The following is a 22,988-nucleotide window of genomic DNA, read 5'->3' as shown; positions in this document are numbered from 1 at the left end:
TTTTTTTTGACGGAAAGTAGCAGTGAATGTGATCGAATCATCTGATTGAGCGAAAAGCAGCAGCAGCATTGATGCCTCCGCCTCACCGTCCAATGCGACGACAATGTCGTGCTCGGCGCCGGACTCCAGGAACCGCGCCCTCGTGGACCAGCACCCACACCCGACGAGGAGACACTTGGCCTTCCGCGTCCATCCCTGACTCCTCTGGCGGCAACGCGGGACGAGGCGGTTCCTCGCCGCTGGCGACTGCCTCGTCGACCTGGCGTGGGACCTCATCTGCGCGCGCTTCCCAGGCTCGGGTTCGCCCGAGCCTTCCCGTGGTGCCGCCCCGCAGCTGCAGCAGCTGTGCGGTTGGAACGGCGGTGCCGGCCTCTTCTCCTCCTCTTCCTCCTACGGTGAGTATAGATGGATGGACTACGTCGATGTCGTGCGTGCATGCATGTTGCAATCTTGGCGACTCAGTTTCGTGCATGGATCTTGCGAAGGTCGGGGGAGGACGGCGATGATGGCGTGCCACGACGTCGAGATGCCATTCCTGCGGGGGATCGACGTGAACTGGCCGGCTCCAGCGGGGGAGACGACGACAGCGAGGGGGGGGGCAGCTTCAGCGAGGAGGACGAGGAGCCCGGCGCGACCTCCCCCAACAGCACACTCTCCAGCCGGCAGCGACGACGAGGACTCCGGCGGCGGCGGCGGATCTCGTGTACCGTGGCCGGGGCAGGGATGGGAGTAGCAGCAGCAGGAGGAGGGAGAAGAGAAGAGAGAAGAGAGAAAGGAGAAGAAAAGAGATGAAAATAAGATATGCAGCTGTCATGTAGGCTCCACGTGTTTTGTTTAATTTTTTTTTCTGACTAGGATGCCACGTCAGCGAAACCACCCATATATACTGTCTAGGGACCTTAAGTGAACGGTTTTATTTAGTTTAGGGGTGGAGATTTCTGGTTTTGTGGTTAAGGGACCTTAAAAAATCTCGCTGTTAAGTTGAGGTACCTCTGGTGAACTTATTCCTACTATGTTGGACTCAAGGCCCAAGTATGTTCCGAATAGATGGGCCAAAAGGCCAGCGAGGGCCAAGTTTGTCGGACCGGCCCATGTAAACCATCGTCGTGGTCACGTGATCTCGTCGGTCAGAAAGCGGCGCAAATCCGCCACAGGCGGCAGCTCTCCCACCTCCGCACCCTCACCAATGGCGACCACCGCCTCCTTCTCCCCTCCCCTCGCCTCCCCCTCCAGGTGGTCCCCGCCTTCCCGGCGCCGCCGCCTCCGCCTCCGCCTCCGCGTACGGGCGGGCTCCTCCCTCAAGGAGTGGGGGGACTTCGAGGACGCCGTGAGGAGCAGGGACCTCCCCCGCGCGCTCCGCTTCCTGCAGTCCGTCGACGTCGAGACTCCCCCGGCGGCGGCGGCGGCGGGCGCGGCCGTGGCGCGGGTGGCGCTCCCCGTGCCCCCCGGGAGGGACTGGGAGGTGCTCGACGCCTGCATCGACGCCGACGACATGCGGCTCGTGGGGCGGGCCTACCAGTTCCTCGCCGACCGCGGGGTCCTCGCCAACTTCGGCAAGTGCAAGAACATCGGTAAGCCCGAGTCGCGGGGGCCTCGCTTTCCATTGTTGTTGGTCATTTTTGGTGCGTGATTTGAGGGTCCTAAAATGTGAATTGGTTGCAATTTAAGAGATAATTTGGGTGCGGGATTCAGTTTGTTACTCCCTCCGTTTCATATTATAAGTTGCTTTATTTTTTTTCTAGTCAATTTTAAGTCTGGCAAAGTTTATAGAAAGATATGGCAACATTTACGACACAAAATAAACATATCATCAAAATGTAAATGTTAGTTTTCATAAAACTAATTTTATATTACGAAAGGGCATATAGCCTAGTGGTTATAGTGACCTGAGTAGTACCCCAAGGTCCTGAGTTCAAATCTCCTATGGAGCGAATTTCAGATTGGGTTGTTTGCGGGGCTAAGTTCCCAAGGTCCTGAGTTCAAATCTCCTATGGAGCGAATTTCAGATTGGGTTGTTTGCGGGGCTAAGTTCCCTATTTCAATGGCCGTATATATCCATTGAATGTAGAGGCCGGGTGAAAAATACCCTTCTCTAAAAAAAAATTGTATTATAGGTATTACTAATTTTTTCTATAAACTTGTTCAAACTTACTAGTTTGACTAGGGAAAAAGTCAAAACGATTTATAATATGAAATGGAGGGAGCAAATGGTTGTAGAATGGCACCCTAAGATTGATAATTGATGATATGATGTGCTTGTATTGAAGACTCGATCCCACAATCTCACTTGCATTTAGAGTTTATATGGATATTTTTTTTGTTATAAGATACCATATAATTCAGACTTTCTTTCGCATTGGTGTTAGTTACACTGACCACCGTGAATGTATTTCTTTTTTGTTGCAGTTCTGGAAGGGCCAAGAGAAGTCACACCAACTGTTTTGAAGGAGATGACAGGTTTGGAAGGTGAGAGTTGCAATAGCATCCCATTTCGTATGGATGTTTTTTCAGACAGTATTGGATTGGAGTCCTTAAATGAACTGCCACACTTCTTTTTCCTAACAAATGCATACTGCAATACCCCTTATTAGTCATTAGCAACACAACTACAGCATGTGATAGAGCAGCTTCATGGGACTTTTCTTTCTTCTATTATGAACTGTGGCTGTATTCTGTAGAGCTCTCATTTTTTTTTTCTTTGATTACTTTTCTCAGCTATAAAGCTCGCACCAAAGAAGTGGGGTCTCTCAGGAAATTCTTCGTATGTTCTAATTGGATTTCTTGGAGGTGTATCTTATCTTCTAAATCAAGGAGTAGATGTACGGGCTAACTTGGCTGCCATATTGGGGTTAGTAGCAGCAGATGCAATGTTTCTTGGTGGTACCTGTGTTGCTCAAATCTCATGTTTTTGGCCTCCTTACAAGCGCCGGATCCTTGTACATGAAGCAGGCCATCTTCTTACTGGTATTATTCTCCTTTAGAACCTTTTCCACTCTTCTGTCTCAAGTTCATGTGACTAACACAAAACTTTAGATTGGTACTTTCTACTTTCGTTTTCCTGTATGTGGTTTTTATTATTTCTGACTCATGAGATTCTATTCCGTTGACCTAACACTTCTCACTTTGAATGCACGTAGCTTATCTAATGGGTTGCCCCATACGAGGAGTCATTTTAGATCCATTTGTGGCATTACGAATGGGCATTCAAGGCCAGGTACAATTATCAGTAGTTTTCCTTTATTGTATAGGGATAACTATTACATTTGTTTTATTCTCTTGTCAATTATCTACATGTAGTAGTGTAACTTCTTTCACTTAATTTCCAGGGCCTTTTTTCATTTTTTTTCCCTTTATTTTTTTTAGTGGGATGTGGTTCTGGTGATTTCACTCGGTAACTTGCCGTTTCTATTATAAAAGCTCATGCTATCACTTTCGTGAGAAAGTGTAAATCCACACAAGCAGATATGAGAAAGTTGTACCTGCTAAACACTCATGTCTCTGTATTCTGCTACTCTTTGTTTTGTGGGCTTACACCTTTTGCACTTCATATATTACCTTATTGCTACAAAGGTCTGCAATAGAGTTTGGTCTCCTTGATTAATTATCCATCATATTGACAGAGCAATCAACAGTTCCCTTTTTCGCTCTAGGATTTGAGTTCAATATTAGAAGTAAAGTAAGGCGTGTAAGCTACATGGCATTACCACTTTATCAGATTTTAATAAATAGTAACCTGCCATCAGTGACTATGGCTAATTTTGTAAGTAGTAGCTATTCCATCCACATTTCATGCTTTCTGTACCTCCGGGAATGTTTATAAACAAGAGTGAGTTGTCATGAGGTGGTATGTTTCATTCTGTCTGGATTATGCTTTAAAGTTGTCCTGAAAATATATTGATATTCTACCATGTTAGTAGATTATTAGACTCTCTCTTTGCTTTGCCCTGTAGAGATGGGTTATCTATTCTAACCATTTTATTTCCAAAGGATCTGAGCTATGCTGTTTAATTATTATGTAGACCTTCACATGTTACTTAGAACTGAAGTGGCGGTGTTTCATACTAACTTTGCAGGCAGGGACCCAGTTCTGGGATGAAAAAATGGAAAAAGAACTTGCTGAGGGCCATCTGTCAAGCACAGCATTTGACAGGTACTGAAAATAGGTATCGTGCTTGAATGTCGTTACTTGGAGTTCTTCAATATAATTTCTTCCTCATCTAAGCTAAATTCGAATGCTTAAATTGCAGATATTGTATGATTCTATTTGCTGGAATTGCCGCGGAAGCACTCGTTTATGGCGAGGCAGAAGGGGGAGAAAATGACGAGAATCTGTTCAGGAGTTTGTGCATTCTTCTGGATCCCCCACTCTCTGTTGCTCAGGTTTGTATCACTCCGTTTCTTAATCTTTTATCTCATCTTGATTGAAACCGATGTAGTCAAACACATATTTCTCAATTTGCTTATCAGATGGCAAACCGAGCTCGTTGGTCAGTCATGCAATCTTACAACCTCTTGAAATGGCACAAGAAAGCGCATAGAGCTGCCGTCAAAGCACTGGAAAGTGGACATAGTCTTAGCACTGTTATCAGGAGAATAGAAGAAGCCATCTCCTCTGACAAATAGCTGGACAAACTGATCATCTACATTGTTCCTATCAATCAATATTTCCCACCAGCTTGCATGATATGCATAGATGGACTTGGTAATTTGGTTCTTTTGTAGCGGCAATGAAAGATTGGTAGACAGCAACTAGAATTTGAAGTTGTGAATATCACAGTGCTCCTGGCAGTAAACACTCCTTTGATGTGGGTTAAGGAGGCCAAATCATGTGGGGATTTATCAAATCAACTGCTACGAGGATTTTTTTTAGCTGGAGAGAAGATACACAGCTTAGCTGGTATGAAGCTTTATGAGTTGGAGAGAATTGTATGATCATGTGATTCAGCTACTATGAAATGTACATAGATAGGACATATTGACCCATCACGAATGTAAAAAGAACACATAGGTGTGGAATATAAATAAGCTGAAATTGTACCATGACTGTTTTCTTCCATTTAGCAGCGTGAAACTCCCTCTGCTTCATATTATAAAATGTTTTGACTTTTATTTTTCTAATCAAACATTCTTAAGTGTGATCAAAGTCTATAGAAACATTTAGCAATCTCTATAACATCAAATTAGTTTCATTAAATCTAACATAAAATATATTTTGATGGTATGATTGTTTTGTGTTAAAAATATTGCTATGTTTTTCTATAAACCCGATGAAACTTTAATAAGTTATGACTAAGGAAAAAAAATCAAAACATAAAAAGAGGGAGTAACTGATAACACGTTCGAACTCTCAACAACGAGGCCTATCTTTTGGCTCCATCGTTTGGGCATATTTGCTAACAAAAAAATAATTTGTAAATAAAACTTTTATATATGTGTTCTTATCGATCTAAAAGCAAAGGTTGAAAAACAAACTTAAAATATGATGGAGCAACTTGAAAGATGAAACTACTGGTGATATATAGGGCATCACATATATCAACTCTAAATTTAGATGAAAAAACCTCAAAATCAACTCTAAATTTGATGTTAAAAATTTAAATTTTGGCCGATAAGTATAAACATAAGCGAAAAGATGAGGCTGTTTATTTTTCGGATTTTCGCTGTAACACGTTCAATGCTCCATGTAGAGAGAGAGACTTGTTCACCTAGATGGGCTTATAGCGAAAAAAAAAAAAGCCCAGTTGGCCCATTAGCTCAGTGTGACCACAGCAAGTAAGCAACCACGAGCCATGGAGCCAGCCGCCGCCGCCGCCGCCGCCGTCACGGCCGCCGTCGACCTGTCCACGGCGGCCGCCGACCTCGGCAGGGTGCACCTCCTCCCCTGCGGCATCAAGCAGAACGGCGCCGCCGCCGTCTCCGACTACTTCAAGCCCAAGGACACAGGTCAGTCAGTGCCTCGCCGCAAACATCTCTCAGTCTTTCTCTTCTTGGTGGTGGCCGTTTGGTTGAGGAATCGATGCGCGCAGGTGTGGAGGTGGAGGGGATTAGGGTGGAGGAGGCCTTCTTCCGCGGGAGGAAGCTGCAGGGCGCCACCATCTCGCTCCCGGATGGCTACCGAGGTGTGTTTCTTGCATTGGTTTGATTCATTTTTTAAAATCGATTCATATAAATGTGCGTCAAATTACGAATCAGCAGCAACGATTGGATTTTTTTTAGAAAAAAAAAACAGAACCAGATTTTGGTATTGTACCAAGTAATTTACACATCTAGGCACATCTAGTAATGACATGATGATCTGTAGTAGCAAGTGTAAGTTGAACCGAGTGTGTGCAGGTTATGTATTGATCAAGTTCGTGGTGATTCTACCAATTCTTGTGTAGGTTATGTATTGGAGAAGAGGAGTGGAGGAAAGGATATGAAGAAGCTGGAGGGGGAGGTTAGCAATTTCAAATCCCGTGCGGAGTTTCAAAACATAACATATTGGAATCATGATACCACACCATCGGCAGAGGATCCCCTACCGCGGTGCTTTCATTTGCTAACCGTTGCTAATGCTGTAAGTTTTTTTCTTTTTTACAGGATTTGTTGATCATTTCTTCAGTTCGTGCGCTTTGTTGTTGTGCTTGTGTATGCTACTCAATTTTTCGGTGGATTACGCAAACCACCTAGCTAGGGACATAACAGAAATAATTGGTGAAGTTTGTTCGTTTGATGCTCTATATATCACCAGTAGTTTCATCTTTCAAGTTGCATTCTTCTCAATCTTGTCTAAATAATGACATGCTGGCCTCCTTCATTATCCAATGCCTCACTTTTTTTTTAAACAAAAAGATGCAGTGATGTTTGATTCTTTTCTGTAAAAATTTAATTCTTCGTTTTTTTTCACAAACGCTCAAAAGAATTGCATGTCAATATATTAGAAGAATTCGCCTTCTTCTGCTTGTCTTACATTTGATGAACATGTTGTTAATTTGTTTTGCCAATCTTCCTTTCATTTGACATGGTAATACGTAATAGGACATCGTAATTATTTTCTGAAAGGACGATTGTCTAACTAGAGTTTTTGCCTTTCTGTTCATCCAGATGCACAAGCCAGTGACCGCTGAAGAGATGGCTTACATGTCCGCAATGCAGAATCAGAGCAGTTAACAGAGATTCATGACATGATGAAGCTGCAATTTCACATGATATGACTGCAGCATTTATAACAAAAAAGCTACTAGCTATTCAGTAGTTTCCATCAGCTGAACCATCCTGACTATCAACCAATCTAGCAAGCAATCTACTATTTCAGTGTCAAGTCCCAACTGAAACAGAGATTAGTAGCTGTGAGAATTTGAATGCCGGATACTCTGCTTCCGGTGACCAGGCTTATGTTACATGCAAGAAAATTCGCATCAAATGTGCTAGTACTGTTTTTGAGTAATTTTAGCTTAGGACTCTGAACCTGCATCGGTTATTCTGTACTAGTATGTCAGTAACCTGTAATGTTTGAACAGTGATCCAGACTGTACGCTCTACTTGACGTGTTGTAATGTTTTGGGGGAAAACACTATCATCCCTTAATATGTTGTTCAAATATTCTAAACATATGCTATATTTCATCTGAGTGCTATGTATCAGGAAGCATTGCATTCAGCTCTGGTTGACAGATTGTATGTTAAACCAGACTTATGACTAAAGTACAACAATCAACAATTTCAGAATCAAATTATTTTGAAAACAAAGCATCTGCAAAATTACATCAAATTACAAAGTTACAACATAATTGGCCGCAAAAGCCTCTTCCAGAATTCATTGGAAATACAAGGGATTACAATAACCGTGTGGAACCACGTTCTAAATTCTAGCTCACCTTGCTAAAAGAAGCAAAGATACAGATCTGAATGAGACAGCTCAACATTGTGGTACAATCCTCTAGTAGAACTAGGGTACAAAAAAAAATTCAAAATAATCCACTCAACACTCTACTTGGCCAATGGTGGATTTCTATTTTCATTGCAAGCTATCAAAGAAGCCAGGGCCAGCCTTTGCTTTCAGCTCGTGGCCAGCATCTTTACCCATCTCAACCATGATATCGAAATCATAAGGTCCAGTTCTCGAAGTCTCATATACTGTAAGCAGCATCACACACCAAAAAAAAGAAAACATTTTAATTCCATGATAAAATATAGCTGTTTTGTATCATCATAGATTTTATTGAACAAAAAAGGGTACCTGTCGATCCATCAGGTGAAGCCAATAGCCCTCGGAATGAACAATTCCCATCCTTGTCACGAGAAGCATATGCCGCAATTGGAGTTCGGCAGTTGCCATCAAGAACTGACAAGAATTCTCTTTCACATGCAACAGCTAATCTGGTATCTTCATGGTTCAATGAGGACAAGTAATTCATCTGCAGAAGGAAGGACAAAAGAGCCTCATTATCTAGCTTCGGTGCATAAAAATGAAACAGATCATGCAAGCAGTTGGCACATTCTGCATAGCTGTACAGGAGGCCAGGCATTAAGAATATTCTAAAAGATTTTATTTTTGAGTCTATCAGGTGTTAAAATATTCAAAATATGCAGCATGATCAGGATAAAGAGCAACAAACAAATGGATCAAGGCTGCAGTAGGTAAATGAAAATGTGAAGCGTTGGTTGACAAGGTCATCAGATTTGTGAACAATCATCTGTCATTTTTTAACAGCATGATGTGCCACAGCTGAGAACAGAAGAAAAAAAAAGGCTAGAGGTGCTTGAACTTGTCACCTTACCAGAATTAAAAGGTAGCACAGTTCAGATTTGGGTATGGCATTATGAATGCAGACTCTATGATTTTCTTTAATCTACTAGCAAATTAAAACATTAGATCCCTACCATTGTGTCATCACTGCTTCTGCAAGCTATTCCAATAGCACCTTGAGCAACTGCTGGAAGCATTTCGTCCACTGACAATACAGATGTCGCAGTTTCTGCCATGTTTAAGCGTTTTAGTCCAGCTAGAGCCAACAATGTAGCATGGACATCTCCTTCTTTGAGTTTCCTCAATCGTGTTTGAACATTTCCTCTGAAGTTAACAACCTGAAAAGCATTCACTAACATTAGAACCTAAACCTACATTAACCAATGTGAATCTAGCATTGCATATCCTGAACTAGTCATATTTTTACGAAGTTGAAATGGAACACCACCCTTTCACAATAGAAATCTACAACGCATACTGTAACTGTCATTAAAGTGGTCATTGTACTTACTTTGAGTGATGGATATTTGTAGAGAATTTGAGATTGTCTACGCAGAGAAGCACTTCCAACAACACTGCCAGCAGGAAGCTCCGCAAGGGAACTTGCAGTCAAGCATATGAATGCATCTCTCACATCTTCCCGTGGGAGATTACAAGGCAATATCGTGCCTTCTGGTAAATATGTTGGAACATCTTTCATCGAGTGGACGGCAATGTCAATCCTTCCCTGCAAAAGTGCATCATCGATCTCCTTGGTGAATAAACCCTTGCCACCTATATCTGCCAGGGGTTTGTCCAAGATCATGTCTCCTGTGGTCTTAATGATGACAATCTCAACGGCCCCCTCCTCGGCTAACTCTGAGTGTGCAGCCTTCAGCTTGTCTCGGGTTTCATGAGCTTGTGCCAGTGCAAGAGGACTGTCCTACACAGCCAATAATTTGAATTACATACTTGCATATCTCAAATAAGCTACTCTATCACAAGAAAAAATTGTTAAAAACAAAGAAAAGAAAGAAAGTCCCTTTTTCGCAACCATAAAGTCACTTTCAAGTCAATATTGAAAAGAGAGCAACCATAACAATTCTTGTGAATTCCTCATAAGAGTTTAATGTGGATGCAAAATTTACACGAGATCCAAGTTAAAATCAGAAAAAAAAAAGCATCTAATGTCTAGAATCGTGCAAAGAATCACATGTAACTTCCAGCTAGCTCATAAAGCGCAAGAACAATACAACCTGTCGTGTTGACCAACAATCGTACGGGAAACATCTAAAAGTCCAACTTTTGCCAACTGAACAAAAGTCTATTCTTTAGCACTACTAATGTTAACAATGGCATGTTATCACTGATCCAAAATTCCATCAAAACGAAGCTAAAGGCACATATCTTGGTAAACGGCCTCAATTCTCTATACCTGAATTCTACCAGTGCTCGCAATGCCTGACATCTAACGACGCAATTGGGTCAGAGCCACATCTCAAACACCCAAATTCCCAGAGGAAAACAAGATCTCGCAGCCACCGCGACCCCAAATCCAAACCAATTCAGCACCTAAAATACGCGAATTTTACCGCTTATCCACACGAGCAGCACCCAGAATTAGAGAAGGAGAAGAAAAAAAAAAGGGTTGGATCGATTGCGATCACCTCCCGCGGGTGCCAATCCGGATGAGCGAGACCTTGGCCTGCGCCTCGGCCTGGACGGCGACGGCGGCGCGCACGGGGCAGCACCGCCGCCGCGGGCGCGCGAGGCAGGTGGGCGAGCCGAGGAGGGAGTGGTGGGCGGTGGTGGCGGCGCATCTCGGCGGCGGCGGCATCTCCGGGGAAGATGCGAGCGAGAGGGAGGGGGAGGAGACCAAAGATGGGATTTTTCTCTCGTATTCTAGTCGAGCTGGGCTGGGGTGTGTTTATGCTGTCCTGGGTTGGGTGTTGGGATGGATGAGGATAATGTGAGACGTCCGGATTGGCCAACCGCAGCTTAACAAGTTCCTGTATGCTACTGCAGCTGAAGCACAGGGAGAAGGAGATGAGAGATTGGAGGGAGCCAGATTTACTTGTGGCTTATTAGCACTTTTTTTTAAGGTCTATGGCCGTGTTTAGTTGTTGGCCAAAATATTTTTGACGTATGCGGACACACATTTTAAGTATTAAACGTAGACTAATAAGAAAAACAAGTTACAGATTACGCATGTAAACTGCGAGACGGATCTATTAAGTCTAATTAATCCGTCATTAGCAAATGTTTATTGTAGCACCACATTGTCAAATTATGGTGTAATTAGGCTCAAAAGATTCGTCTCGCAATTTACATACAAACTGTGCAATTGGTTTTTTTCGTCCACAAATATTTAATGTGACGAAATTTTTAAAAGTTTGAAGGGAATTAAATACAGCCTATGTTAACAATGGATAAATTTAGATTTTACATTGGATTTTATTTTCTAAAAGCTTTACATGGGAGTTGAAACAATAGTTATAGCTCTTTATATGATATTCGGTTTGCTACGTGTAACATGTGAGGTTGTATTTGTTTGCTCGATTCGCCTTTTCAACACCCTTTTACTGTAAGCAGCTTCCTAAGCTACTAAATAATACATTTTATTAAAAGAGAACTTTGTATGTAGAAATTTTTTTAGACAAAAAACAAAAAAAAAAACCTATTTCTCAAGTTTGTAATCGTTAATACAGTAATATTTAATTAATAATACACTAATAGTATTTCTTGTTTGGCGTGTGAAAAAAAAAGAAGCAAAAGCTAAACTAGCTTTCAAACGGACCCTACTAGTATGCACATGTGGTAATTTATATGGTTTAGCTCAACATATATTTAAGTGAATGTATGAGGTCAAATGTAAAAGTTGTATGTTAAAATTCATTATGAGCTTGATACATCAAAACATACATGAAAATACAAAGAGAGCTTATATACCACTTGCAAAAAGCTTACGGACCCTTTGATTTGTAGGGAAAATATAGAAAAATTATAGGATTTAAATTCTAGTGGAAATTTGTTTTATTTGGTCCGTTGAAACAAAAGACTGGGATTCTAATAGTCATTATTCATGTGTTTTTTGTTTTTCATATTGTTTATAGGTAGAATTAAATGGAATAAGGTTGTGATTAATTGAGAAGAGAAAGTTAATAAAGAATTTAAATGGTGAAAGGTTGTGATTAGTTGGGAGAAGATATAGGGGGATAAATAATTATATTTTAGGATAAATTTTGAATGTTAGAAGTGGTTATATTTTGAGATGGAGAGATTACTTATATCTCTATAAGAGAAAATTCAAGAAATATCATTACCAAAGTCCAAGAAATATCATCAATAGGTGCGGGTTCCACGAAATATCATTGTATAAACGATTTTTATCCTATAAATGCTATCATTATTAGGGTTTCATCCATCCTGCTATCATTAAATGTATTGTTCATCCTACCGCACTTAACGGTGCACTGCTAACGAAACCCTAGCGGCGAAGATATTTTTACAACAAAGTCACTTGTACAATGACATTGCATGAAGCTCATCATTTATTGATGTAATTTCTTAGAATTGAGCGCTTGTCAATACTTTTTTTTTTCTCAATTCATACCTATTCTTGCCTGTCTTTTTTTTTTCTCAACGTGCGCTTCAAATGTCTCCTAGGCCTAGTAGGGACGTCAAACCAAAATGAAGCTAAATTTGTATCCAGAGGAGAGGAGGGGAAACCTCGGTAAGTCTATGTAGAAACTTTTTTTTTTTAAAAAAAGCACCATTTTGAAGATAGCCTAAGAATTAATAACGAAAAAAAAAACTAGGGAAAAAAAAGATTTGCAAAAACCAACGACCCTCCATGGTCAGTCTGTCCGCCGCCGTCGCTCCGGCCGCCGGCGTCGTGCCGCCGCCTCAAAAAGCCCAAGCTTTCGCCGTAGCCGAAGCGCATGCCCCGACCATCCCAAGAAGGCACCTCCTCCTCGCCTCTGCTGCCTCCACACTGCCCGCGGCCGCGGCCGCGGCCTCTGCCTCTGCCGCCTCCGCCCCTAGCTTCGCCGAGATCCCCGGCTCCGGCGGCGTGAAGGCCCTAGACCTCCGGGAGGGTCCCGGCGAGGTCCCGGCCGACGGCGACCAGGTAAAGCCGGCGCCTTTCTGCGCAAAATAAAGTGATTAACCTAGTGCTAGTGGAGAGGCTGGAGACCTTGGAAATGCATACCTAGTAGGAGTACTTGGCAGTGAGATAATCATGGTATTAATGGATTCAATTCGCTTCTTATGATGAATCTCTTCCTCTAATGTGATGGTATTTCCAGTATGTTTGGATCTGTCTGAATGTGTGGTTGAAATTCAGATAATTTATTTTTTTTTGTGAAAAATATGTAAGGAAGTTTCTTATGTGTACTTGTATATATGAACTATGAAGGTTGCAATCCATTACTATGGAAGATTGGCAGCGAAGCAAGGATGGCGCTTTGATTCCACCTATGATCACAAGGACGAGACCGGTGATCCGATGCCGTTCGTATTCACCGTCAGAGCTGGAAATGTGAGATAATGTCACAACTCACGAGATTTTCATCAGAACTTCCTTTCCAAAGAATTGAATCGCATAGATTGCTGATACTACACTACAGTCTGCAATTTTATATGCCATATCTTGAATACTTCCAATGTGAAGTTGCTTGCTGAAATTTGCAGTTACAATATTTTGATATTACCTTGTTCATAAAATAGTAACATGACGTGGGAGCAGTGTCAAAGGAATTCCTGAAACGTCAATTATTCAGACAACTGATATATTTTCTCATTATTTAACTTCGGTACTTTAAAATAGTGTAATTGACTCACAACTCACAAGTGCACGCATGTTATCAATGAAGTAGAAGAGGTTCATGCTTTCATATGCAGAAAAAAAATCCAGTGGCGAAGTAACAAAGAAGAGAAACTACATCATCCTATGAGGCTATGATGTGCGTAGGTTTGATTTTAGGATGGTAATTTATATCCTGATTTGGGGTCTATTATCAGTTCATATTATTTGTAAAACTCACTTAACAGCCCATTAAAACCATCTGTTCTTAAGATTCTAGATGCTCCTTGCGATTTTTTTTTATGGTATTGTCAACTTGGTCAATGTCTCCCTTTTATCTGTCATCCCTCCGGTATGTTTCTTGGGATGTTTGTTTTGTAATGTTTCAGGGTGGTGATGATTTGCCTAGATCTTATGCATGAGATTTGCAGGTTATACCTGGTATTGAAGCAGCAGTGAAGTCCATGAGAGTTGGTGGTCTTCGCCGTGTCATCATTCCACCGTCACAGGGATATCAGAACACATCACAAGAACCCATTCCTCCTAATGTAAGTATTGTTCTAACAAAGTCTCGTGCTATCAAGAATCCTGGATTTCTATTTTCTATTCTGGGCCACCTTTGCTTAACTAATTAAAGCTTTCCCAGTTTAGGCAATTTCTACATGTTCTTTATTAGTTGGACTTGTCAAATAGTCAAAACTAACCTAGAAGTTGTCCCTTTTTTCCTTAATAATGCAGAGTCGCAGACATATGAACGTTCATATTTTAATTCTTTATCTACGATTGAAGGATTAACTGAGAAGGCTATGGAAAAAAAAAAAAACTAAACTTTTCTCTGCTGCTTCGTGTGCAGTTCTTTGATCGGCAGAGATTATTTACTACTATATTTAACCCAACACGTCTGGCAAATGGCGAGGGTTCCACTCTCGGTACACTCATCTTCGACATCGAGCTAATCAGCATAAGGCAGCATTCATAACTGTTCAGCACTGCCAAGGCTGTAGATTGATCAACACCCTATAGAAATCTCAAGGAAGCTCTGATCATCCTTCTGTTCAATCCCTTCTGTAATATGAAGAAAACATAGTGATGGTCTCCAATTCTCCATTCCTTGAGCAAACTCAGGTGTATTATAACAGATTTTGTGGTACAGAAAGAAATTACAACCAGAAATCAAATTGTACACATGCTTTGATTGCAATTCAAATTTGATGTAAATTTGGCTTTTGATGGATCAAAGAGGGAGTAATTTTGCACCCTACAGTGCAGTAAAGAAGGCTTTCTTTCCCATCAGTGGTGAACAATTTCTCCCATTCTTTGTTCACATGATCATATCATGTCTGCATTTCATCATCTAATGCCTTTTTCAACTGGCTGGTTGTTGCTCTTGAAGAGTAAATATTAAATGAGAGATACCTCTACAATAGAACACATGCTGTTTGGTATTAGTACACTCTTAACTACAAATAATTAGTAGTAGTCCTTCTTCGATGCTGCAAAAAAGAAGATAGAGATTCTGTTCAGTGTGCACCGGTACTGATTTTAGATTTTCTTTCCTCTCCATTTGGTTGTGATTCAATCGTTTTCTTTTGTTTAAAAAAAATGAAAACGTGGATGCTTTTCATAATTTAGCCATGTTCGTGCAGCTTGAGACCAAACACAGTGTGTTTCTCTGAAGTGTCCTAAAAGCATTAGCATCAAGAATCCTTAATCAAAATACCTCTCTGGCTGATGTGAAATCCTGTGGCTACCTGCAAGTTGGTTCGAAACAAATCTTGGAAATGAACCACATGGAACATTGTCAATCACACGCAACACACATGGCATGCGTACAAATATACAGTTACTCCAAATATAAAAAAATACCATGATTTTACAGGGAAAAGAAATGCAGGTCCTTCTTAAAAAACAAAACAAATAAAAATCTTCCCTCTAGAACAATGCAGGAAGTAGCAGGAAGAAACGAAACAACTACTCCCTTCGTCTAAAAAAACTCAACCACGATGGGATGCCCATCCTAGTATAATGAATCTGGACTACCATTTATTCACATCCCTTTTAGGTTGAGTTTTTTTTTTGACGGAAGGAGTATATCTTTTAATGGCAAGTGCAAAATAGTGCAGGAAGTAGGAGAGATGGTGGCAATAGAAGCCGCCCTCTGACGTGAAGCAAGGTGTCCATCTAGATGGAGCGCTCCTTCGTTACATAATGTTTTGTGAGATAATCGGCCTTCCTAATCTACCATCCTCCTTTTCTCTTTTTTTACATACTTTGTTCTGTAGAATCACTTTTTTTTCTAATCTTAATTAAAGAAAAAGCACTTTGCATATCCCCGAAAAAATGAAAATAAAAATCCCAATGCAAAGCTATAGCCCTTGCAAAATTGTTGCTTTGACTCTACTGATGGATCACCAAATTTGACATTTGGAGTGCAAGTTATACAACTTGCAACCAGTCAAACACTCCTAGAAGTACATTAGGAGAATAGTAAAAAAAAAAAAGGTAAAATGACCAAAATGCCCTCCTCCCCCTCCATTTTCTTCTGTTGCCTTGCTTTGCTTCTTTCTTTCTTTCTTTCTTTCTTTCCCGCATCTTCTTCTCCGTCGCGCTCCTCTCCTCTCCTCTCTGCTGCCGATCTGCTGCTGCGCGAGCCGGAGCTCCTCCTCCTCCCGCGCGCGGCCGGCAAGAACCAGCAAGGTGCGGGATAGCCACCTGAAGTTGGATTGGTTGGTTCCTTTCAGTTAACCCTTCTAGTTTTCTGGATTTCTTTGATGCGTGCTTGTTCTTGTATTTGTAGCAGAACTAGCTGTTTCTGTTAAAAAGAAAAAAATTGGGGATTCAGTTGAACTCCCATGCTCCAATGTTAGGTCTACCCATCATCTGTACAACTTTTTTTGCCTTGTAGTTCCCGGAAAAATGGTAATTTTGTGGGTGTCCTTTTTGTCCGGTCAGGGAGTCCGTTCCAAGTTGCAAGCTCAGATCCATGGCTTCATTGGTACAGTTTTTGTGTGGTATAATTCTTGGACGGTTAGCTAAAGCTTGGGTATTGTTCAGAGAGTTCGTAGTTTCCTCCAGTAAATCGGTAGTGCAAGGAGGCGTGTGAAATTTTTGCTTCTCTGAAAATATCAGATTTATCTCGTTTGATTAGTAGTGTTGCCGTGTGAGGAACGGGCCTTCCAGTTACCCAGTTGACAATTGTCTCGTTTTCTTGGAAATTAGTTGCCTTATCATCTGGCATTCTGGTGCATCGTTTCTACTACTTCAGTTCTTTGCGTGTCCTTACTGGTTTATACCAATGAGACAATCAATGGCATTTGTAGCTCAGCGAGTTTATTTTGCAACAAATATGCTGGATACAAGAAATCATCTGGTGGAGCCAGATGTGTAATATGTTTTTTTTTTTGAGCTAACAGCTGTGTAATATGTATGCTCCAATGTTGATATTAGAATATTTAGGTAGGTAATTCCAGCATAGAAGCCATTCAGTGTTGTGTCTGAACACTTTGCTGTTTGCTAGGAGTACTTGCCATCAGTTTCTTTAATATTGTACTTACTGTCCATGTTATTATGCAAATGTATGCTCTTAACTGTTGTTTTTTTTTATATTGCAGCACTGATTCTTTCCTTTGGAACCTGCAGCCAATCCATATATTTTCAATGCTCCCTCTGAGGTAGCATGTCTGAACAACAGGATCATGCTAGCAAAAGTTCTTGCTCAAGTCTTAGCACCAGTACTCAGGAGAGTGAGGAGGATGTGACAGTTGGTACCCTTTTAACTGAAGCAAAGAACAGTGGACGGAGTCTTGGAAAACGCCTTTCCCACTTAGATTCTATCCCGGTACTAGTCTATTTTTTTGAATATGTCTTTTTTGATAGTTTTGGTGTCTTTGACGGGAGCTATTCGGCTATTTAGCTATCTAGCATGAGAACTTGCCTAGTAACGAACATACTATTTTTGATATATGCTCCATATAACCTCCATGATTACTCTGCAAGTTATAGTGCTACTGTGCTAACTCCCCTGTACCAAGTTACTGATATATTCATTGGCAGCACACTCCTCGAGTTAATGGGCAAATTCCTGATGTTAATAATGCAACAATAGACCATGAAACATTACTGGAAAGGTATTTGTGTTGTTTTCTTTACTTTTTCCCTGATTCATGTCTCCTTCATTTACCTGACTTTCTTTTTTTTTTCTCAGATTGGGCACTTATGGCTTAGCTGAATTCCAAATTGAAGGAGACGGAAATTGTCAGGTTACTATTTTTTTACTTGCTTGTATAATTACCATAGGTATAATTTAAAAAAAACTATTTAAAAGGCATTTCTACTACATTTGGAGAAGTCATCTATCTCATTATTGACTGTATAATATGATATTCTCGGCAAATTATATTATTTGGATTTATTCTGAATTTAGTTACTATAATAATCTAGCACATCTCCTTTCCTGTATAAACTTGCGTGATTTATTTCCATAATGTCCTCTTTCAAAAGAGTGTTATGATCCTATTTCAGTTCATCTGCAAGGTCAAGTTTTCGATGTGTGTCTCCAACCAGTCCTTATTTCTGTCATGTGTTTTCCCCTTACAGTTCCGAGCTTTGGCAGATCAGATATTCCGCAATCCGGACTATCACAAACATGTGAGGAAGTCAGTCGTGAAGCAGGTAGTTCCATAACTCTTTCACTAATTCCTTAGCAAAACTTGTTTGTTTTGCAAATAAAGAAGTCTCTAACTTAGTTACATCATCAATCTAGTTTCTTGATATGTGCTATGCTGAATTACTATCTCTCTGGTTTAGCTAAAGGAATTCAGGAAACACTATGAAGGCTATGTACCGATGGAATATAAGGTGTACTTGAAGAAAATGAAAAGGTTCTAGTTCTTAACAACAACACACCTGTCATGTAAAACTTTTAACTTGCTGTTCATGTCCTTATTTAAAGCATTTTATTTACGCAATTGTAGATCTGGAGAATGGGGAGATCATGTGACCTTACAAGCGGCTGCAGACCGGGTAAGATAGCACTTTCAAGATGGCTGATTGGTTTGTTATGAGAAAATACCTTCTAACTGTAGGTTTTGACATTATTTATCTTGTGACTTAGTTCTAACGATAGTTTAATCCGATGCTTTCTTGTTCACAAAACTCTGTCAAGTTGTAACCTAACAATATATTGTTCTAAAAAAAATTGTTTGTTTATTTTATAGCTATTATTTTTAGAGGAACCTGTGCTATAATTTTTTAAGTGGAATTGGATGATGGGGTTCTTTTTTTCCATTATTGGTTCCTTGTGTCTATAGTATAGTGATCTTTCTGAAAACATTTACGTTACTGTTCCATTCTTGTTGAGTAAAAGATACAAGTGCCATCTCCTATCATCTCCGTTCTTCTCAAATTCTCAATGAACAGCTCAACACCATGTTTTTCATATTTAGTTGATTATACTCCTGATGATTAAGCAATCCCTAAGCCTGCAATTCACATTTCTCTCTAAATTTTGAAATTTCAAATAACATGTTTTCAAAATCATGTTCCTTGACAATAACAAGTTGCCAGTACTCCATTATAATATTAGTAGGCATCATGTACTAACACGGTTTTATCTGTTAAATTAGTTTGCTGCCAAGATTTGCCTGCTGACATCATTTAGAGACACATGCCTAATCGAGATAGTCCCCAGAGGTGCCACTCCCACAAAAGGTTAGAGTTGAGAACTTTGATATCTTGTTTGAGATCTTTGAGAACTTTGAGGTCACATTTTCTATTTTGTGTTGTCATGATGTTTTTTATATTATTCAATACTTGTGATATCCTTCATTCTGTAAATCTTTGCCTGCTTTTAGCCAACTAAATCCATGTACGCAGTATCCGCATGGGTTGGTAAATGTAAATCCCAATATATATTTATGGTGTTTGATCATTCCCTTGGTTCGTTCTGCAGAGCTTTGGTTAAGCTTCTGGAGTGAGGTGCACTACAATTCCTTGTATGCAACTGAAGGTGAGTGTTGTTTTCTGTGATCTGTACCTTCTTTCTCTTCGGGCAAGAAAGGTTCCCTACTTGCTATTTTCACAAAACATTTCTATTCTTCTATTCGTTTTTCATTGCGCACACGCACTACTCGTGTGTTATTTTGAAGGGAAAAAAATGATGGTGTGGTTATTCTGCTAGTTGGTATCTACTATCCATGTATTTCAGCAATTTCTGCTGGGATAATTCTGCATTAATGATTAGTTCCCTCATGCTCATAATATATTCTTCACTTTCAGATCTTCCAAATCGCAAGACCAGAAAGAAGCACTGGCTGTTCTAAGTAGGTAGATAGCCTATGGCAATTCTTGGAATTGTACCTGCCATTGTTCTTCTCACTCAATCTAGTAGCAGCTGTAACTTCATTTCACTTCGCTCATTTTCTGTCATTGCTGATGCTGTAAGTTGTAACTCGGGAGCAAACTTTGTAAGCTTATGTACAGTGAAATGCTGTTTGTTCATCTCCTTTTCTGAAGACCTGTTTCAGTAAAAAAAAAAAAGAAGAAAGAGGGAAAGATTCCAAAATGTATAAATATATACATCAGGTTTCAACATGCAATTCAAGTAAAAAAAAAAGGTTCGACATGCAAGTTTTATTAATTTATGTTACAAAAAAACATCTACAGATTCGCGCTAGAATCACTGGAAGAACAGCTCGATCATGCCATTCTGATACTTTGTCTGATCAAATAAACAAAATGCCCCTTCTCTTTAAGATGATAGACTACAGTTAAACCTGAAGTATCAGTGGTAGACTATTGTTCGAGTTCCAAGTTCCAACTCGTCTCTTCTCAATTCTAAATTATCCTTGATGAAAATGGGCCAAAATAAGTTTTTTCTTCTGTAACACCGAATATTGCTCATTTTCAAAGTTAAATCAATCTGGATCAACCAGCCCTCTTTCTTACCACAGTAAGATTTCAACTAAGTTGTGTTGAGACAATACTAACCCAAAGAGAATATTTCAGGGAAGCTATCACAGTACTCGTGATCAAGAGTTTGTTAAGTCGGAACACTGCAAACAAATAAATACACCTCATGCAAATGCGTGCGAAAAGTGACACCATCAAGTTCCAGTATGAAGCTGCTCTTTCGAAACCATAACATTAAAAGTTACGGAGAAAGACAAAGTAACACACAACATTTAACTTTACAAACTAAAGACTGTTCAATACAAGTCAATGTTCTTCAGAGAACAGTTTTTGTATACACTCACAAAGGTCTGCAGACAATTCTTGGCCAAAGTCTCTCTCAAGTGTGGCAGCCAATATCAACCTTCTAACATGTTCCTCTGTTTGTAGCTAAAATTCTCCCAAGAATTATCCTTGTGTGTGTGATCGTGTTCAGTCAAGTGTTTTATGTCATAAGTCAGTGGCATGAGATATTGTTCGTTCCGTAACTCAAGTTTTGGAGGCTTGTGTCTGACATATCTGTCATCCATCTCTGTGGCCCGCCATCGTCTCCAATAACATTGTAGGCATAGGATGAAAGCCCGACATTCTCTCCACATGAGATTGCCTCTCCCATGTTATATAGCCTTTGTGTTCTTGACAGCACCACAAGGTTGGAAAATGTTGAGAAGCTATTGCCTACAAACACATCCGCTCTCACACATACCTCAAAGTCAATAGCGGACTTTATAAGATAAGGTTGCCTATTGTAGATGTCAGTAACTCCAAGTCTCTTCTTCTCAAAAGCAACCATACCCACTCTCCAACCGCTAGTTATTGAATTATCTTCTAGAAGGCTGTCAGCTACTGCAAGATAAACCACAACTGGCCTACGTAGATCAGTGATCTGTGAGACCTTATGAATGATCTCTTCTTTACTGCTGCAAATTTCCTTTGAATTGGAACGCTGCTCCCATTTCTTGCAATGGATCATCCAATCCTTTTCTATTCTCATGTGGACGGCAATGTATGGCACTGGTGGATTCATTGTACCATCTTTCACGTGCTTATTATGAGAAATACCAGCCTCATGTCTTGCTTTTATGCCTGCCTCTCTAATCTTGGATATGACCTTAACCACTTCAGTTTCTATCTCCGGAACTAACGCAAGGCAATCGAAAATTCTGGCATAGTCTTTCACTGGCCAGTGATCAGGCCACAAAAATGGATGTTTCCCGATGATTTCAATGACTTCAGAGTCATCTGCCTCACCCCTTCTGTACTGTAGTAGCTGATCCAAGTCTTTCTCCACGGTCCACCTCCTACCACTTCCCTTTTGGAGTTTGAAAGGCTTGGTTTGATTAGAAACTTCTGAATAGCGAGCTAACCTTACGAACCCCTGGCAACGGGCGTTGAACTTGGTAAAGTCAAACACCTTGTCGAAAGTGATTGGTCGCAGCAAGTCAACCTCTTTGTAGAAAAGCGAAGCACTCAAACTAGGCATGAGCAGAGACCGGTTCAGGAATCTCGCAGTCAAGCACGCCCTGGCAAACGCAATCTTCTGATTGTTCAATCCCCATATAATCTGTGGAACCTCAATGAACTTGCCTCGCCTAATCCCAGGCAGCAAATCGGCTGTCGGATCGTAAAAACCCTCCTTCTCGGACGGGTTAACGGCGAGAAACGGGGATACGATTGCCCTCAGCACAATAAGCGCAATCACTATAACAAGGCCTTTGCAAACGACAGGCCGCGTCGGCAAGCTGACCTGCTTGAGATGCTTGAGTTCTAGTATGATGTTCATTGAAGCAATGGTTTAAACCAATCTCTCCTAGAGTGAACCTTTTTACCACCCAGCATTGCATGTAGATTATCCCCTTACCACCTCATTTTGAGCATGACAAACGCATATCTCCCTGAAAATGCAAACCACATTTAGGATGGATGAACCAGAAATCAACCAATCCAATCAGAATTCACTACTTTCTTCAGGGCCCACCAAATTTTCCTGGGATCAAAACTAAACTGGTATCAGTACGTACTAGGGTTAACGCAAAAGGCGAAGAGAAAAGCGGATTCCAGATCTACAAGACAAGCTAGGGCTAACGCAAATTCGACAAGTGCGGGGTAAAAAAAACGGATTGGATGCTCACCAGCGAAGCGAGGATGCGTCGGAAGCAGCGGATGCCGGCGCAGCTGCTCGTCCCCGCGGGATGGAGATCGACGCAGGCGACCCGGGGAATCGAGAAGCGATCGAGCAAAGGACCCAGCGAGCGCAGGGGGGAAGGGGCTAACGCTGGGCGGGGGCCGTGGTCCACGACGTGCCGCCCACGAGGGCCCTCTCGCCGGCCGGAAAGCCGCCGCCGTCGCCGCGCGGAGGTCCGGCTCGGCGGCGCAGATCGGAGCACGATCGATGGCGGAGGAGGGTAGGTGCGTGCGTGCGTGCGGGAAGGAAGGAGAAAAATGGAAGCAAGAGAGAGAGAGAGAGAGAGAGCAGGAAGAAGGGTAAGATGGTAATTAGCCCATTTTTAGTCTTGACTTTTTTTTTCTT

The 22,988-nt window shown here is 41.1% G+C and overlaps 6 protein-coding genes across 13 annotated transcripts; 4 read left to right on the top strand and 2 right to left on the bottom strand.

Annotated features, from left to right (window-relative positions):
* Nucleotides 1-1,140: 1,140 nt before the first annotated feature.
* Nucleotides 1,141-5,040, top strand: LOC127764185 (uncharacterized). The gene is made up of 7 exons (XM_052289021.1): nucleotides 1,141-1,571; nucleotides 2,407-2,466; nucleotides 2,716-2,964; nucleotides 3,138-3,214; nucleotides 4,074-4,150; nucleotides 4,248-4,380; nucleotides 4,468-5,040. Exons 1-7 carry the CDS (start codon nucleotides 1,187-1,189, stop codon nucleotides 4,621-4,623), a joined length of 1,137 nt encoding a protein of 378 aa, XP_052144981.1. The 5' UTR covers nucleotides 1,141-1,186; the 3' UTR covers nucleotides 4,624-5,040.
* A 712-nt stretch (nucleotides 5,041-5,752) lies between these two features.
* On the top strand, nucleotides 5,753-7,402 carry LOC127764187 (uncharacterized). The gene is made up of 4 exons (XM_052289024.1): nucleotides 5,753-5,943; nucleotides 6,027-6,119; nucleotides 6,381-6,556; nucleotides 7,084-7,402. Exons 1-4 carry the CDS (start codon nucleotides 5,790-5,792, stop codon nucleotides 7,147-7,149), a joined length of 489 nt encoding a protein of 162 aa, XP_052144984.1. The 5' UTR covers nucleotides 5,753-5,789; the 3' UTR covers nucleotides 7,150-7,402.
* Nucleotides 7,403-7,698: 296 nt separating this feature from the next.
* LOC127764186 (porphobilinogen deaminase, chloroplastic) lies at nucleotides 7,699-10,662 on the bottom strand. 2 transcript variants are annotated; one of them, XM_052289022.1, is made up of 5 exons: nucleotides 10,374-10,662; nucleotides 9,239-9,644; nucleotides 8,862-9,065; nucleotides 8,218-8,395; nucleotides 7,699-8,114 (listed from the first exon to the last, which is right to left on the bottom strand). In XM_052289022.1, exons 1-5 carry the CDS (start codon nucleotides 10,541-10,543, stop codon nucleotides 7,996-7,998), a joined length of 1,077 nt encoding a protein of 358 aa, XP_052144982.1. In that variant the 5' UTR covers nucleotides 10,544-10,662; the 3' UTR covers nucleotides 7,699-7,995. The 2 variants fall into 2 exon arrangements, with proteins under 2 accessions (XP_052144982.1, XP_052144983.1); XM_052289023.1 differs by having other exon boundaries at nucleotides 9,239-9,649; nucleotides 10,374-10,648.
* A 1,816-nt stretch (nucleotides 10,663-12,478) lies between these two features.
* LOC127763575 (peptidyl-prolyl cis-trans isomerase FKBP17-1, chloroplastic) lies at nucleotides 12,479-14,864 on the top strand. The gene is made up of 4 exons (XM_052288318.1): nucleotides 12,479-12,835; nucleotides 13,124-13,246; nucleotides 13,942-14,058; nucleotides 14,364-14,864. The coding sequence occupies exons 1-4, from the start codon at nucleotides 12,560-12,562 to the stop codon at nucleotides 14,487-14,489; spliced, it is 642 nt and encodes a 213-aa protein (XP_052144278.1). The 5' UTR covers nucleotides 12,479-12,559; the 3' UTR covers nucleotides 14,490-14,864.
* A 1,213-nt stretch (nucleotides 14,865-16,077) lies between these two features.
* LOC127762865 (OVARIAN TUMOR DOMAIN-containing deubiquitinating enzyme 11) lies at nucleotides 16,078-20,054 on the top strand. Of its 4 annotated transcripts, none has more exons than XM_052287387.1 (10): nucleotides 16,078-16,236; nucleotides 17,150-17,348; nucleotides 17,564-17,637; nucleotides 17,715-17,769; nucleotides 18,107-18,181; nucleotides 18,317-18,390; nucleotides 18,484-18,532; nucleotides 19,135-19,219; nucleotides 19,461-19,517; nucleotides 19,787-20,054. In XM_052287387.1, the coding sequence occupies exons 2-10, from the start codon at nucleotides 17,187-17,189 to the stop codon at nucleotides 19,828-19,830; spliced, it is 675 nt and encodes a 224-aa protein (XP_052143347.1). In that variant the 5' UTR covers nucleotides 16,078-16,236; nucleotides 17,150-17,186; the 3' UTR covers nucleotides 19,831-20,054. The 4 variants fall into 4 exon arrangements, with proteins under 4 accessions (XP_052143347.1, XP_052143346.1, XP_052143348.1 ...); XM_052287386.1 differs by having other exon boundaries at nucleotides 17,122-17,348; XM_052287388.1 differs by having other exon boundaries at nucleotides 16,079-16,207; nucleotides 17,122-17,348.
* A 564-nt stretch (nucleotides 20,055-20,618) lies between these two features.
* On the bottom strand, nucleotides 20,619-22,924 carry LOC127762864 (O-fucosyltransferase 23). 4 transcript variants are annotated; one of them, XM_052287383.1, is made up of 3 exons: nucleotides 22,591-22,924; nucleotides 22,437-22,457; nucleotides 20,619-22,353 (listed from the first exon to the last, which is right to left on the bottom strand). In XM_052287383.1, exon 3 carries the CDS (start codon nucleotides 22,239-22,241, stop codon nucleotides 20,916-20,918), a length of 1,326 nt encoding a protein of 441 aa, XP_052143343.1. In that variant the 5' UTR covers nucleotides 22,242-22,353; nucleotides 22,437-22,457; nucleotides 22,591-22,924; the 3' UTR covers nucleotides 20,619-20,915. The 4 variants fall into 4 exon arrangements, with proteins under 4 accessions (XP_052143343.1, XP_052143341.1, XP_052143342.1 ...); XM_052287381.1 differs by having other exon boundaries at nucleotides 20,619-22,457; XM_052287382.1 differs by having other exon boundaries at nucleotides 20,619-22,445.
* Between the last annotated feature and the right edge of the window lie 64 nt (nucleotides 22,925-22,988).

The sequence above is a fragment of the Oryza glaberrima genome, chromosome 2 (genome assembly GCF_000147395.1).
Source record: "Oryza glaberrima chromosome 2, OglaRS2, whole genome shotgun sequence".
Classification (NCBI taxonomy): Eukaryota; Viridiplantae; Streptophyta; class Magnoliopsida; order Poales; family Poaceae; genus Oryza; species Oryza glaberrima.
The sequence above is the reverse complement of the archived record's forward strand: the minus strand, read 5'-3'. Positions and strand labels throughout refer to the sequence as shown.